Source organism: Passer domesticus, chromosome 21 (genome assembly GCF_036417665.1).
Source record: "Passer domesticus isolate bPasDom1 chromosome 21, bPasDom1.hap1, whole genome shotgun sequence".
In the NCBI taxonomy this organism is placed as follows: Eukaryota; Metazoa; Chordata; class Aves; order Passeriformes; family Passeridae; genus Passer; species Passer domesticus.
The window spans coordinates 5,166,137-5,181,410 of record NC_087494.1 but is presented as its reverse complement, the minus strand read 5'-3'; the positions used below and the strand labels follow the sequence as shown (position 1 = coordinate 5,181,410).

The 15,274-nt window shown below is 65.0% G+C and overlaps 2 protein-coding genes across 3 annotated transcripts; both read left to right on the top strand.

Annotated features, from left to right (window-relative positions):
• The first annotated feature begins 1,010 nt into the window (after positions 1-1,010).
• On the top strand, positions 1,011-6,491 carry CACTIN (cactin, spliceosome C complex subunit). Of its 2 annotated transcripts, none has more exons than XM_064396722.1 (11): positions 1,011-1,087; positions 1,256-1,360; positions 1,653-2,142; positions 2,952-3,047; positions 3,499-3,644; positions 3,734-3,896; positions 4,001-4,118; positions 4,319-4,511; positions 4,838-4,960; positions 5,095-5,363; positions 5,817-6,491. In XM_064396722.1, the coding sequence occupies exons 1-11, from the start codon at positions 1,026-1,028 to the stop codon at positions 6,305-6,307; spliced, it is 2,256 nt and encodes a 751-aa protein (XP_064252792.1). In that variant the 5' UTR covers positions 1,011-1,025; the 3' UTR covers positions 6,308-6,491. The 2 variants fall into 2 exon arrangements, with proteins under 2 accessions (XP_064252792.1, XP_064252791.1); XM_064396721.1 differs by having other exon boundaries at positions 5,071-5,363.
• Positions 6,492-9,162: 2,671 nt separating this feature from the next.
• On the top strand, positions 9,163-15,120 carry TBXA2R (thromboxane A2 receptor). Its single transcript, XM_064396533.1, has 3 exons — positions 9,163-9,220; positions 13,359-14,272; positions 14,710-15,120. The coding sequence occupies exons 2-3, from the start codon at positions 13,451-13,453 to the stop codon at positions 14,959-14,961; spliced, it is 1,074 nt and encodes a 357-aa protein (XP_064252603.1). The 5' UTR covers positions 9,163-9,220; positions 13,359-13,450; the 3' UTR covers positions 14,962-15,120.
• Positions 15,121-15,274: the final 154 nt, after the last annotated feature.

Sequence of the window (15,274 nt, the reverse complement as noted above, 5' to 3'; positions counted from 1 at the left end):
TGGGCTCCCTTAGTGACCCCGCAGGTGCTGCCCAGGCTCTCCATCACTGAAGGAGGCACCACGAGTCTTGTACTCTGAGATTTGACCCTGCAGGGCAGCCCCTTCCCACACAGGTCTGGGCACTGCTGTCCTTCATCCCCACGGCCCCAGCTGGGTCTCAGACTCTGCGGGACGTGCAGTGACCATTGCCTGCTGCTGGGGCTGCAGGGGAGCTCTCCCTGCCAGGTAAGGGGCTGCCAGGAGAAAATGGGCACCTCTGTCCTTGACTTTGCAGCCAGGCTCCTGCAAAGGCTCCGGGGCACACCCGGGGGCTCGTAGGGACCCTCAACACGCACAGAGGGGATGCAGCTTTTGGCTGCCGCTGCTTCTCCGGCCTCGTGTGCTGGAATTGCGCCTTAGGGAGTGTTTCAGTGAAGCCAGAGCACGCACAGGCCTTGGTGCAAGGCAGGCAGAGGCGTTCGCAGGGCTCCATCGCCCCCCGCATTCCCCTTCTCATTGCCGGCCAGCGCTCCAGCGCTCCCCGAGAGGACAGGGAGAACGCCGGGGCTGAGGCGGCGGCTCGGGCCAAGGCCGAGGCCTTTTCTGTCCGTGTCCACCGCGCCAGGTCTGTCCTGGTGCCTGTCCTGTCCCGGTCTGTCCTGGTGCCTGTCCCCACGCGTGCCCCGTGTGCCGTGCCCGCGGCCGGGCGGGCTCCGATGCTGGGCCCGTCTCGGCTCCGGGGGCTCGAGGCCCGGGCGCGGTTTTTCTTTTCTCGGTTGTTCTGAGAGTTTTCCCCTCCTTCTCCGCGGAGCCCCTTTTCCAGAGCTCTGTCCCCATTCGCATAAAGCGCTCTGCAGCCCGTGCTGAGCGCCGCGCTCCGCCCGCTCTGTGCGGCCATGGGGCCGGCTCCGCCCCGCCGCGGGGCTGCCCGCCGCCCGCCTGTCTGCGCTGCGGCCGCTGCTGGGGCGGGGCGGGCGCAGGCGGACGGCGGGGCAGCCTGGTGAGCTGAGGCCCCACGAGGCCCCGGGGTGGAGCCGTCGCTGCCGATGGGCTCCGGGTCGCGCAGCCCGGCCCGGGGCGGCCGCGCGGACCGGGACCGGGACCGGGAACGGGAACGGGACAGGGACCGGGACAGGGAACGGGATCGGGACAAGGAACGAGACAGGGAACGGGACCGGGACAAGGAACGAGACAGGGAACGGGACCGGGACCGGGACAAGGAACGGGAACGGGACAAGGAATGGGACCGGAATCGGGACAAGGACCGGGACCGGGGGCGCTCGCGGTCCGGGAGCCACGGGCGGCGACACCGCAGCCGGAGCAAGAGCCGGAGCCGGAGCCGCAGTCGGAGTCGGGGCCGAGGCCGGGAGCCGAGCTCTGGGTGAGTGCGCGCGTGGCTGTGGGGAAGCGGGCCCGGGGCTGTCAGCACCGGCGGGGACGGGACCGGGAGCTCGGTCCCGCCGCTCTCGGGGAGGGCCGGGGGCGGGCGGGCGGTGCCGAGCGCTGCTCGTGACGCCGGCCTGGGGCGGTACCGGGGGCGGGGGCTGCACGGACCCCTCGCTGTCTCGGTGCTGCCGGCGCCGCTGCTGGGCCGGCCTCAGCTGCGGCGGGAGAGCCCCGTGCCCGGCACGGCCGTGCCCTCCTCCCGCTGAAGCCCGGCTGTGTCCCCCCAGCTCGGACTCCGGCGATGAGAGGCAGAAATGGAAAAAGAAGAAAAGAAGCCGTAGCCGGGACCGGCACCGTAAGGAGCGGCGGAAACAGCGCTCACGGTCCCGGGGCTGCTCCTCCGGCTCCAGCCCGGAGCGCGGGCGGGACAGGGCAGCGCGGAGCCGGGAGCGGCGCCGCAGGAGGGACGGATCCAGGTCCTCCGTGTCCTCCGTCAGCTCCCCGTCCCCGCCGCGGCCCCGCGGCCGGGAGGAGCCGGGGCAGCAGCTGAGCCTGCAGGAGCGGCTGAGGCTGAGGGAGGAGAAGAAGAAACAGGCGGCTCTGATGAAGGCCCTGGAGACGCCCGAGGAGAAGCGGGCACGGAGGCTGGCCAAGAAGGAGGCCAAGGAGAGGAAGAAGCGGGAGAAGATGGGCTGGGGTGAGGAGTACATGGGCTACACCAACACCGACAATCCCTTTGGGGACAACAACCTCCTGGGCACATTCATCTGGAGCAAGGTGAGCTCTGCCCTGGCTCTACAGCCACATGGAACAGGCAGGGGCAGTCGGGGCAGCTGTGCCTCACGTGGGGTCTGCATCCAGGGCAGGGAGATAAGAAGATGGGTCGAGGGCAGGAGAGGGTCTTGGAGCTGCTGGGAGCTGTAGGCTGAGTCAGATGGATGGAGATGATAACAGGAATGCTGCAGTTCTGCCATAGGAATGACAGAGAGCTGGGGGTGTTCAGGGTTAGGGAGAAGAGAAGGCTCTGGGGAGTTCTTAGACCTCTTTCCAGTGGCTACAAAGCCTCCAGGAGAGCTGGAGAGGACCTTGACAAGGACCTGGAGGGACAGGATAAGGGGGAATGGCTTCCCAGTGCTAGAGGACAGGGCTGGATGAGAGATTGGGCAGGAATTGTTCCCTGGCAGGGTGGGCAGGCCCTGGCTTGGGGTGCCCAGAGCAGCTGTGGCTGCCCCTGGATCCCTGGCAGTGCCCAAGGCCAGGCTGGGCAGGGCTGGGAGCAGCCTGGGACAGTGGGAGGTGTCCCTGCCATGGCAGGGAGTGGAATGAGATGATCTTTAATCCCTTCCCTCATGATTCCATGACACTGTTGTGCTGGCAGTCACCTCACCAGGCCGGGTGGGCTATGTGGGCTGAGCCTGGGTTTGCTGAGGGGCTTTGGGAGCAGCGTTTGAGTGATTTAGGGACTTTCAACAGGATCAGACCTCACTGGAGCAGCAGAAACGGGTGAAGGGAGTAGCATTTGCTGGCCATCGAGGGGCTGTGGAGGTCCTTGGGTTCCACAGCTTCCCTTGGCCATTCTGTTTAAGGCACTGGAAAAGAAAGGGATCAGCCATCTGGACGAGAAGGACCTGAAGGAGAGGAACAAGCGAATCCAGGAGGACAATCGCCTGGAGCTGCAGAAGGTGGGATAAGGTGTCCTTTCCATGTCACTGTCTGACAGAGAGCCCTGTTTACAGCCTGGTTCTCACTGGGAAGTCCCCATTTTCTTCTCCTGGCTGTGTCCAGTCTGTTGAATTGTGGGGGCCATAAACCCTGGCTTCTGCTAATCCAGGATGAGAAACCTCTTCCCTTAGGTTTGAGCCCAGGAGCTCAGGAGGTGCTGAGGAGGACAATGCCAGGTCACGACACTGAGGCACTCAGTTGTGCCTGTGTCCCCTGTCTCCCACAGGGCTGGCAGTGAGCCCAGGCAACCTGGCCCCACTGGCTCCCCACTCTCCAGGAGCTTGGGCTGATGGCAGGAGCCAGGGCAGCTCAGGGACAGGTCATGTCATGGCTGTGTGCTCAAGCAGGGGTCTGTGCTGTCTGCGCAGGGGCCCATCCACAGTGCTCTCACAGCTTTGTCACCCTGGGCAGGTGAAGCAGCTGCGCCTGGAGCGGGAACGGGAAAAAGCCATGAGGGAGCAGGAGCTGGAGATGCTGCAGCGGGAGAAGGAGGCAGAGCACTTCAAAACCTGGGAAGAGCAGGAGGACAACTTCCACTTGCAGCAGGCTAAGCTGCGGTAGGTGTGCACCTGCTCAGAGCCAGGCCTGGCGTGGGGCAGAGGATGGCACTGCTCAGTGTTCCCCACGGTCCCTCTGTTCTTCCCAGGTCTAAGATCCGGATTCGGGATGGGAGGGCGAAGCCCATCGATCTTCTGGCCAAGTACATCAGTGCAGAGGATGATGACCTGGCTGTGGAGATGCACGAGCCCTACACCTTCCTCAATGGTTTAACTGTCTCCGACATGGAGGACCTGGTGGAGGACATTCAGGTGCCTGCTCTGCTGGCCCTCTGCCTGGGCTCAGGGCTTCTCTACCAGCTCTGCTTTCCTGCCCCTGGTGTGGAGCAGGTGCCTGATGTGTCTTCTGCCTGCAGGTGTACATGGAGCTGGAGCAAGGAAAGAACGTGGACTTCTGGAGGGACATGACCATCATCACAGAGGATGAGATAGCCAAGCTGCGCAAGCTGGAGGCCTCTGGGAAAGGAGGACCAGGTGAGCAGGAGAGCAGAGCCTGGTGTGAGCGGTGGGTCACCATGTGTGCTCAGGCTCAGAGGGGCTCTCTCGGACCTGCTGGATGCAGGCTGTGGGTCTGGCAGCTGTCCCTGGCTGAGGCCTGGCCTCCTGCTGTCAGCAGAACCGGGATGAGTGCAGCTGGGTGCCTGGAGACTGACCAGCTGCCCTCGCCTGTCCAGGGGAGCGTCGGGATGGCGTCAACGCCTCGGTCAGCTCGGATGTGCAGTCTGTGTTCAAGGGGAAGACGTACAACCAGCTGCAAGCTCTGTACCAGGGCATCGAGAGCAAGATCCGGGCGGGAGGGCCCAACCTGGACATTGGGTACTGGGAGAGCCTCCTGCAGCAGCTGAAGGCTTACATGGCTCGGGCCAGGTGAGAGCAGAGTGGCAGCAGTGCAGACCCTGCCGTGGGCAGAGCTGGGGAGACTAAACCCAGTTGGAGGATGGAATGGGAGAGGGTGTTCTGCCTTTTCTGAGATGGCTGATTTCCAAGAGGGGAGCAGAGTGAGACACGCAGTCCCTTCTGCAGTGGTGATGTTTAGTGAGGTCTCTTAAGAGGGAACTGATCTGGGGCTTATTCAGCCCAAAGCCATCCAAGCCCGGCAGGTTTCTGCCCATGGAGGTGGGTATCAAAGCTTTTGGGCAGTGGAGTGAGGTGGTTCTGCTGGGTGGGACCCGACGGCTCCTCTCCTCTCTCAGGTTGCGGGAGCGGCACCAGGACGTGCTGCGTCAGAAGCTGTACAAGCTGAAGCAGGAGCAGGGTGTGGAGAGTGAACCGCTCTTCCCCATCATCAAGCGGGAGCCAGCTTCGCCCAGTGACAGGTGAGCAAACACCTGGCCCTGTCCCCGGGCACAGAGGCAGTCATGTGCCCCCACCCTTCCCGAGGCAGAGCTCAGGTGAGCAGCCAGCGAGGGTACCATCCCCGTCCCAGTCCTCTCTTCTCCCTTCCATGCAGGCTGGATCCCGAGGAGAGCCTTGAGGCACAGCCAGGGCCATCCTCAGAGCCAGAGGCAGAGCAGGACACAGAGGCCAAGGGAGAGGCAGAGGGGGAGGCCGTGCTGATGGAGGAGGATCTGATCCAGCAGAGCCTGGATGACTACGATGCGGGCAAGTACAGCCCCCGGCTGCTGGGCCCCAATGAGCTGCCCTTCGACGCCCACGTGCTGGAGGCCGAGGAGGACACGCACCGGCTGCTGCTCCTGCGCCAGCAGCTCCAGGTGACAGGTGAGCCCCAGGGCAGCCTGCCCAGCATGGGGGGCGTGCAGTGATTCAGGGTGCAGGACTGGAGGGGGACAGTGCCCTCAGGAAAGGGCAGAGCTGGATCTGGCTCAGGCACGCAGAGCTGCCGTGGCAGAGGGGTGCCCCTGGAGCAAAGGGCACTGTGGCCTGGGCAGGAGCAGGGAGATGGTGCTCAGGCTGCTGGTGCTCCCTGGGCGACCTGCCCAGTACCACCAAGGTGTTTGGGTGCAGACAGGCGGGGGGGGTGTTTGGTTGAGTTTTCCTGCACAGCTCAGCCCAGTGCCCACTCAGAGCCCACAGGGCAGCCTGTGCATTCCCATATCCAGTTCTGCATCCTCTGCACAGCAGCTCCTTCTCTCTGCATGCCTTGGGGCAGTGTTGCGTGGCCCAGGCCTGGCTGGCACTGCAGAACCTGATGTCACCTCTCCTCCCCTATAGGTGACGCCTCCGAGAGCACCGACGACATCTTCTTCCGTAAGGCCAAGGAGGGCATGGGCGCGGACGAGGCGCAGTTCAGCGTGGAGATGCCGCTCACGGGCAAGGCCTATCTGTGGGCTGACAAGTACCGGCCCCGCAAGCCGCGCTTCTTCAACCGCGTGCACACGGGCTTCGAGTGGAACAAGTACAACCAGACCCACTACGACTTCGACAACCCCCCGCCCAAGATCGTGCAGGGCTACAAGTTCAACATCTTCTACCCCGACCTCATTGACAAGCGCTCGACGCCCGAGTACTTCCTGGAGGCCTGCCAGGACAACAAGGACTTTGCCATCCTGCGCTTCCATGCCGGACCACCCTACGAGGACATCGCCTTCAAGATCGTCAACAGGGAGTGGGAGTATTCCCACCGCCACGGCTTCCGCTGCCAGTTTGCCAATGGCATCTTCCAGCTCTGGTTCCACTTCAAGCGGTACCGGTACCGCCGGTGAGGGCTCAGCGCCCTCGGACCTCTGTCAGGGGCTCCCATGCCACGGCACAGACACTGTTCTATGCATGGCCCCAAGGCCTGGCCCAGCACTGGGCATGTTCCTGAGGCTTTTCTCTGTCCTTGCATTTATCATGAAGGACCCTGAGACTTTGGTATAAATAAAATAAGGGTTGTTTTAGCCACGAGATCCTGGGCATGGGCACCCCCACTGCTCCTGCGTGACATCACCATCCATCACCATCCACACTGGCCGGCGCTGGGAACTCCCCTGGGGATTGCATAGTGCTTGGGCTGGGTGTCCTTACCCCATCCCCACAGAGTCAGCCCCATGTATTCCTTGCCCCGCTCCAGCCTCCTCCCACTCCCAACATCTCCCCTTACCAGTGTCAGACCAGTCCAGCTGCTGCTCCCCAGCTGGAGTCACAAGGCCTTTGACTGCACCAGCTCAGCACTGCCTTCATAGAGGGGCCCCTCACCCTCCCCCGGGCCCCATTCCTGGCACGTCCTCCCATGGGATCTGGCTTCCCCAGCCTGGGAGCACTGCCATATCCCTCAATCCTGGCTGGGGCATGGGAGGCTTTAGTGCTGCAAGGCGCCTGCTCTGGTGGAGCAGAGAGGGATGCTGGTTGAGATATTTCCTTACAGGGGAAAATCCGGATTCCAGAGCCTGCAGTCCCTCCCACACCATGCCTGTGAGGCTCTCCCTGCCCTGGGCAAGAAGCAGTTGCTCTCCCTGTTGATGAAGTGAGGGTTCCTGAGGGCCTCTAGTGCTGTTCAGATGGGTTTTGGGCACCTTAGGGGCACTTGAGCGTTGAGCTGGGACTGGCTGGTGTTGGTCCCACCACATGATGACCAAGGGCGCAGCCACCCTCCTCTGGGATCACCCACCATGGCTCCATCCCCCCCAAACCCCAGGGTATGCCTGTTCAGGCAGGATGAGGGGCTGATTAGTGCCCAGGGGTGCAGGAAACCTCTGCCCTGGCTTCACCAAGAGACCATTTCCTACCTGCATCCACTCTCTCCCCAGTAGAGGCCCATGGTGCAGGGACTTAGGGGTCTGCCCAGCACTAAAACAGGCAAGCCTGCTGTGCAGGGGCCTCCAAGCCCTTGGGGGCTGCCCCACGGCTCAGGGAAGTTGTCTTGTCCTGCTCCTGACTCTGCTGGCAGGATCCAGCTGCAGAGCCACCATGGGAGCTGGTGCTCAGGAGACTCCCATTCCTGTGGGGCTTGGTCTGCCTGCACATGGGGGTGGGGGACCCCAACTGCCGTGGTCCTCCATGTGGGTACCCCCTCCCCATCCCTCCGGACATCCCCGGGGCCAGCAGCTGCACCGGACACATTCCCTGGCCTCTCCTTCCTGGCAGTTATTTCCTGCTGCTGCCTGTGCTGGAGGTTTCGGGGCTCAGCGCAGGAAGTGAGTGAAGGCCGGATCAGGGAGGAGGAAACGGGGAAAAAACCCAAACCCCAAAGCTGGTGGTTGGTGCCCTCCCTGATCAGCTGCCAGGCAGAGCCTCCATCCCTACAGCCCGTCCCTTTCCCTCCTGGGCACACAGAGAAGTGGGGGAACTCCGCCAAAAACGTCCCACTGTATCTCCAGCCGGAGCAGGGTCCATGTCCTCTTCCAGGCAGCGCGTTTCCCTGCACGTCTGACTGCAGGGCTGAGCCCCGAGAGCTCCTCCAGGCTTGTGCCAGGGCCAGATCAGGGTCTGGATCCGGCTGAAGCCCCTGACGGCTTTCCCTGACCTGGCTGCTCTCAGTGCTCCTCCTAGTGCACATCTCCCCGACGTTTCGGGCCAAGCTGGCACGGCGCAGCCCTGAGCTGTGCAGGGGACAGCGGCTGGGCCGGGTCGTGCCCGGGCGGGGCAGTCGGTGGAGCTGCCCCGTGCCCCATCATCCGTGATGGGCTCAGCTGCTCCCGGGCACACCCCGGCCCCACCCGGGACAGCAGCGCTGCCGAGCCCCGCGCGTTCCGCTGCCGGTGGGGCCCGTGCTGCTCCCGGCGCTCGGGGCTCCGCGGGCTGGCCCTGCCTTCCCCCGCGGCTTTCGCTGCGACAGTCTTTGCTCCAGCCCAAGGGATAGCGCGATGGTGGGCTCTGCAGCCCCTCGCTGCCAAGCCGGTGCCAGGAAAACCTGCCTGGGCATCCACCCGAGCGCCGAGCCGCTGTGCCCCCTGCTCGCCTTGACGGGACGGCCCCGCGGGCCCCGCGGGCTCAGGCGCGCCCGGAGCCGGGGTCTGCCCTCCTCGGCGGAGCGCGAGCAGCCGGACGGAGGCTATGGCTCCTGAGACCATGGGAGGAACACTGCCTGGGGACGTGTCACCCCAGCTGATCTCGCCTTTGGACAGCGCAGCGACATCCCGAGCTCGGAGCCCCGGGCTGGGAAACCCCCGGGAGGCGAATGCCCCGGGCGGGACGGCCGGGGCTGCGGGAGCACCCAGGGAACCCACCCCAGCCCTCGGCCAGAGCCGCAGCTGCCGCTCCCTCTCCCCTCTCCGGTCCCGGGGTCGCTGCGGGGCTCGGCGGGGACGCCCCCGCTGCTGGACCCGCCTCAAGCCTGCCCTGGTTATTGTCAGGGAGTTTTACTCGAGTAAACGAGCGAGTAACGGGGCGGGAGCGCAGCCCCGAACGGCCGGGGGGGCTTTGGGCACCGGCACCGCGGGGGCTGCACCGAGAGACGCTCTCGGGTCCCCGGGGAGCTGCCCGGACCGGGGGCGGTGGGGCCGGGGGCCGCCCCCGCCTGAAGGCCCGTCCCGAGCAGGGAGGGAGCGGAGCGGGACGGGGCCGGTTCCGGGGGGCGCGGCGAGCCCGGCCCTTCCCCCGCCCCGCGGCGGAGCCGAGCCGAGCCGGGCTGAGCCGAGCCGAGCCGAGCGGAGCCGGGCTGAGCCGAGCCGAGCCGAGCGGAGCCGGGTAGCGAGGTAGGGCTCGGGTCTGCGCGGGGAGGGAGGCGTAGAGAGGGGCGAGAGATACGGGGCCAAGGGACAAAGAGCGCGGAAGGCTGGGACGGACGGAGGCGGGATGGGCGGACAGACCGCCGGGCTGGCTGTGCGGGGCTCCCAGGGCTGTGCAGGGCGGCCGGGTCTCCAGCGGCTCCCGGGGCTCTCGGGGCGCTCCCGGCCGGCTCAGCCGCCGGGCTCGCACGCAGCCCCGAGGACCGGGGGCGTTTCGAGGGAGAGGAAGCGGAGACCCCATGGTGGGGGACGGACACATGGTGTCCCCGCTCCCCCCACTGTCTGTCTGTCCCTGGGACCGAGGGTCCGTGACAGGCGTATCTTCGGCCTCCCGTCGGAAGCAGGATTTGCTTTCGGGGCTCCCCGCCGGGACCGGTCCCAGCCTGTGCCGCTGGCTCCTCTGGGAAGAGCCGGAGAAGGACGAGGAAAGGCTCGGGAGAGGGCCGGGAAAGGAAGGGTCTATTTCGGGCTGTCGGAGTGGGCGGCCCAGCAGCCTTGAAGCCCTCGAGATGCCGCGACGCTACGGGCGGAGGCAGCCAGGCCGGGGGGCCCTGGTGCCCCAGGGCTGCCGAGCCCCAGCTTCTGCACTCCAGGACACCGGGCTGCTCCTCCAGCCACCACCTGCCCGGCCCCGGGTCATGGAGATTGGAATGGGGATGGTGCCAGCTGTTTCCCAGTCAGGCAGGGGACCTCTGCCCTGGGCCACAGCAGGAACAGGGAAAACCCCGGCGAGGACAGTTACCATGCCTGGCAGGACCCATCCCGTGTGTCACTGCTTCCCAGAAGTGTCCTCTGTCCTGGGTGTCCTTGGGATGTCTCTGCTCTAGGCCAGGCCAACTTCTTCAGGAGCAGGTCCTTGTGATGGTTGTGGGTCCAGGGAGGAACTGATGCTCTGCCAAGTCTCATCCCCATGGCCTGTCCTGTCCTGGCTGATGACCTGGACCTGATTTGATACCCCCGAGCCCCAGGCTGGAGGCAGGTGGCAGTGGGACCACACCCATCCCTGACAGGTGACACTGTCCTGTGGGACACCTGCACCAGGGGCATCAGGCTGTGGAACAGAAGGGACCATGCAGGAAGGTCATTGTCCTGGAGAGCTCCAGTGAGCAGAGAGGGATAAACACAAACACAAGGAGTGAATGCAAATGCCCTGCAACCTCCTCTGCACGGCTGCCCTGTGGCTGAGCACCACACCCAGGGGCAGACCCCAGGTCGAGGGTACCATGGGGTGTGGGGGGAGTCACTGCTGTCTGGTTTGGGGGTCCCTTTGCAGGTGTGTGGTGCCTCTCCCAGCCCCCACCCCGGCCTGATGTTGCCAGCCCTGTCCAGGCCCCATGCCCAGTCCTGCCTGGGGCAGCCTGGGGAAGCAGCAGGCTGGGGCAGAAGCTGATAAGGAGCAGCCTCCAGCACTCCCCATCTGCCTTTCCCTCCCTGCCCTCGGATGTGGCCAGGGCAGGAAGCAGTGCCCAGCAGAGGCAGGGCAGCCTTGGGGCGTCTGCAGCAGGACCCAAACCTGCGGTGCTGCCAGGAGCCCCCCACCCCACTGCCAGTGCCCCACAGGACATTTTAGAGCTAGCTCCTCTCCTCTGGGATTTTACCCCAGCACCTTGCCAAACGTTGCTCCCACAGCATGTCCATTTTTCTGGGCCCAGAACCCCAAACTCGAGCACAGGGGGTCAGTGGGGGTAGTCCCTGGGCTCAGGATTTCTCTTCTGTAGGACCTGCTGTCCCCACACCCATCCTCCTGCAGTGGCTGCCTGTGATGGGCAAGTGGGGACCCCCTACCCCCGACAGGAGCCCCTTCCTGGGGGCAGCACTGGTGTGTTCTGGCACAGAAGGGGTTCCCTCACTCCCAGCCCTGCAGCTGCTGAGTGGCCCCTTGTAAATATTTGACTCCCTCTAAGTGTTGTTCCCGGCTGAGGCAGCTCTGCCCAGGGGGGTCCCAGCTGCTCAACCCCTGAGCCCAGAGTCCTCCGAGCCCCGGGGTCCCTGTCCAGGCTGCAGAGGGCACTGAGGGCCAGGCTGTGCTTTTGTCAGGGCAGGAGGTGAAGGGAGGACGGGGAGGGGATGTAGGTAATGGTGGGATTTGGGGCTTCTGGGGCTGCTGCCTCCAAGGTGCCAGGAGGGCAGGGAGACCCCCTGCCACTGGACACTGTAGAGAGGGGTCACACCCTGCCACAGTGAGCCAGAGGCAGCCAGGAGTACCCAGGTGACAGAGACAGCAGGGCAGCATTGCCCCGGGGCTCTTGGACCCCAGGGAGCAGAGGGAGCACCCTGAGACCAAGGGAACATGTTTGGGGACAGCACCCTGGGCAGTGTGGGCAGGTACCTGGCCAGGGACAGCTGGAGTGGGACTGGCACACCAGGCACTCGCGTGGCACCACGGTGGGGCAGGGGTGACTTTGTCACCTCTCAGAGGACATGGGAAAGGCTGGTGGCTCCTCGGGGTCTCAGAATGTCACGCTGAGGCCTCAGCCCGTGTCTGCAGGGCCGCGGCCTCTGGGGCTGAGGCGGTCCCTGGGGGACCAGTGAGAACAAACAGCGGCGAGTTTTCACTCTCGGCTCATGGAAAAACCGGGCCCACCCTCCCAGTGAATCACCAGCGTGCTCCGCCAGCCCCCCACACGGCACGGGAGAGGGATGGGGCCGAGCCACCACCGCCATCCCGGCCCTGCCCCGCTCCCGGGGCCCCGGGCACGGGCAGGGAGCCGGCCCCTGGCCCCGGGTGGCACCGGGACGGGCCCCAGAGGATGTCGCAATGCCTGGCCCCATGCCAGCCCCCCCGGCTGTGGGATCAGGGTGTGTGTCACCCTCGCTCCAGGGCCAGAGAGGGGCTGGCACTGAGGGGTGTCTGGCTGAGGGACACGGCGTGGGGACCCAGAGCCAGGCCAAGGATGGAACAACGGCCAGGGCTGGCAACGATCAGAGCTGCTGTGAGGTTTAACTTCCATGGGGGACAAAAGACAGGTGGCAGTGCCACCCTGCACAAGGGAGGAGCACCGCAGTGGGGGCTTTGCAGGGATGGCGTGTTGGGGTAGGGCTGGGCATCCCACTGGACATTCTGGTGGGGCACTGGGCTGAGGACCATGTCAGCCAGGAAGGTGGGCTGGGGCAAGTGGGGTGGCAAGAACATCCACAGCCTGGAGAAATGGGGCCCAGGAGGAGAGGAGGGGTGTGGTCCCTGTGGGGGTCTGTGCCCCAGGCTGTCCAGTCCCCACTATTGCCGTGCCTCTGTCCTGTCCCACATCATCCCCTCTGCAGCCTCAACTAATTTGCAGTGGAGGGCCATGTAGGAGCTGGACTTGATGAACCTTGTGGGTGCCTTCCAACTCAGGGTATCCCATGATTCTATGATTTCCAGATGCTTCCCGGCCCAAGCAAGGCAGAGTGGCACTGACCAGGCTGTCCACCACCACAGCCATCCCTGTCACACCCTGTCCTGGTGACAAACCCACAGCTCCCACTGTGAGGGCTGCCAGGAAGGCAGAGCAGGTCTGTCATCCACACTGGCTGTGGTTTGGCCACAGTGCCAGGGTTGAGGCACAGTCTCAAACCTGTACCTCAGGTTTCCCCAGCGCATTGGAGCAATGGGGCATCTTTACAATGAGCCAGGGGTTTACACTCAGGGACAGGCAGTGTCAGGATCATGCCCTGGTGCTGCCACTCTGTGCCTGCCTCCTTCAGAATGTGTCCCCCGCCGTGATGGAGGCTGATGGCCCAGGGATCTCTGGCTATGGAGGAGGATCTCTGGATCTTTGGCAGGAGGGAGCCAGGCTGTCAAAGCTGAGTTTCCCCCAGCACCCGCTGTGCTGCGATTCAGGCTCGTGGCTGCAGCCCCACGTGGCTCCTGGCCCGGGACAGTTAATCCCGGCAGCTGTAGGGCTGCAGCCCTTGGCACCCTCTGCAGCTGCACCTCGGGGCGGCACCAGCCGGGCCCCACCCTCGTGTCCCTCTCCGTGGGCTGGGGTCCCACCCTGCTGTCCCTCTCCGTGGGCTGGGGTCCCACCCTGCTGTCCCTCTCCACAGCCCTGCATCTGCAGGCTCAGGATGATGGGTGGGCCTGGCCACAGGGAGCAGCCCTAAATTCCCTGTGTTGCCCCTGCAGGCCGAGGTGGGATTGGTGCGGCAGCGGCGGGGGCTGCAGCCATGGAGCAGAGCCAGGCGGGTGCCTGAGGCTGCTGGAAGGAGCCGGAGGGGATGCAGGGGGTGCGGGACATGGAGCCCCCCAACAGCAGCACGGCCGGGCAGGACTCGTGCTTCGGGGTGTTCAATGCCAGCGATGGCCGTGCCAGCGCACAGAACAGCATCGCCTCGCCCTGGTTCTCCACGGCCTTTGGCCTCATCGGCCTCTGTTCCAACCTCTTTGCCCTCTGCGTCCTGGTCAGCTCCTCCCGCAAGCTCTCCAGCCAGGCCCGCTCCTCCTTCCTCATCTTCCTCTGCGGGCTGGTGGTCACAGACTTCATGGGGCTGCTGGTGACAGCCTCGGTCATCATCCCCTACCACTTCATCAAGTTCTCCTGGGCCAAGGTCGACCCTGGCTGCCACCTCTGCAACTTCCTCGGCTTCTCCATGGTCTTCTTTGGGCAGTGCCCGCTGCTGCTGGGGGCCACCATGGCCGGGGAGCGCTTCTTGGGCATCAACCGCCCCTTCTCCCGCTCCACCAGCCTCTCCAAGCGCCGCGCCTGGGCCATCGTGGGGCTGGTGTGGGGCTTCTCCTGCTTTCTGGGACTGCTGCCGGTGTTCGGGCTGGGGCGCTACACGCTGCAGTTCCCCGGCTCCTGGTGCTTCCTCACCCTCCTGCCCAACACTGGCGACGTCGTCTTCTGCCTGCTCTTTGCACTGCTGGGCATCCTCTCCGTGCTGCTCTCCTTCGTCCTCAACACCGTCAGCGTGGTCACGCTCTGCCGCGTCTACCACGACCGCGAGTCGGTGCAGCGGCGCCGCGACAGCGAGGTGGAGATGATGGTGCAGCTCGTGGGCATCATGATCATCGCCACCATCTGCTGGATGCCCCTCCTGGTGAGGCCTTTGTCCTGGTGTGCCCCATCACCACCCCTCTGTGTCCGTCCTGTTCCTCCTTGTGAGGGTCTTTGTGTCACCTGTTCCCCCTTGTGGGGTCTCAGTCTTGGTGTGTTCCCCCCACCTCCCTCCAGTGTCCCTCCTGGGGCTTGGTGTCCCCCACCCTTCACAGTGAGGTCCCAGCTTTCATTGTGTCCCCTCCATGTCCCTGCTAGTGAGGTCCCAGGTTTGAGGGTGTCCCCTTGGTAAGACTTCCCCTGCTGCTGTCCCCGTGCCACCTCTCTGCAGCCCGAGGTGGCCCCTGGTGACAGGCAGAGCAGTGCCCCGAACCGGGCCAGGGCTCCTCCCAGGGGCTCAGTGCTTTGACCTTCATCACTTCCCCACCCTGGGGCAGCTCACGGATCCTCCACTGACACTTTTTTCTCCTTTCTCCCCAGATCTTCATTGTCCAGATGGTCCTGCAGCAGCTGCCTGGCCAGGCCCAGGTGCTGCCCACGGACACGCAGGAGATGCTGCTGATCTACATCCGCATGGTCACCTGGAACCAGATCCTGGACCCCTGGGTGTACATCCTGTTCCGCCGGGCCGTGCTGCAGCGTGTGTACCCCCGGCTGCCCCCCCGGCCCTCCATCGCCTCCCTCAGCCCCTCCCTGCCCCGCAAGCTCACCGCCGGCTCCGTCCTGCAGTAGCACCCTGGGGATGGGCACTGGGCAGGGGGACACGGCCATGCCCCGCTCACCCACGCTGGATCCTCATCACCTGCATCCAGGGGATTCCCCCCTCACAAGCCCCGTAGCCAAGGGGCTGTCAGGGGGCACAGGGCTGCTTCCCCCTCCCCGTCCCCAATAAAGCACAGCTGGTGCAGCTCTTGGTGCCCGCTGGTGACCACCCGAGGAGGGCCCAGGGAGGGCACCTGGGGGGAACCCATGCTGCTGACAATCAGAGCGGCAGCCCTTCTCCTCCTGTCTCTCTTTTAATGAGCCACAGCTGCTGCCCACCACA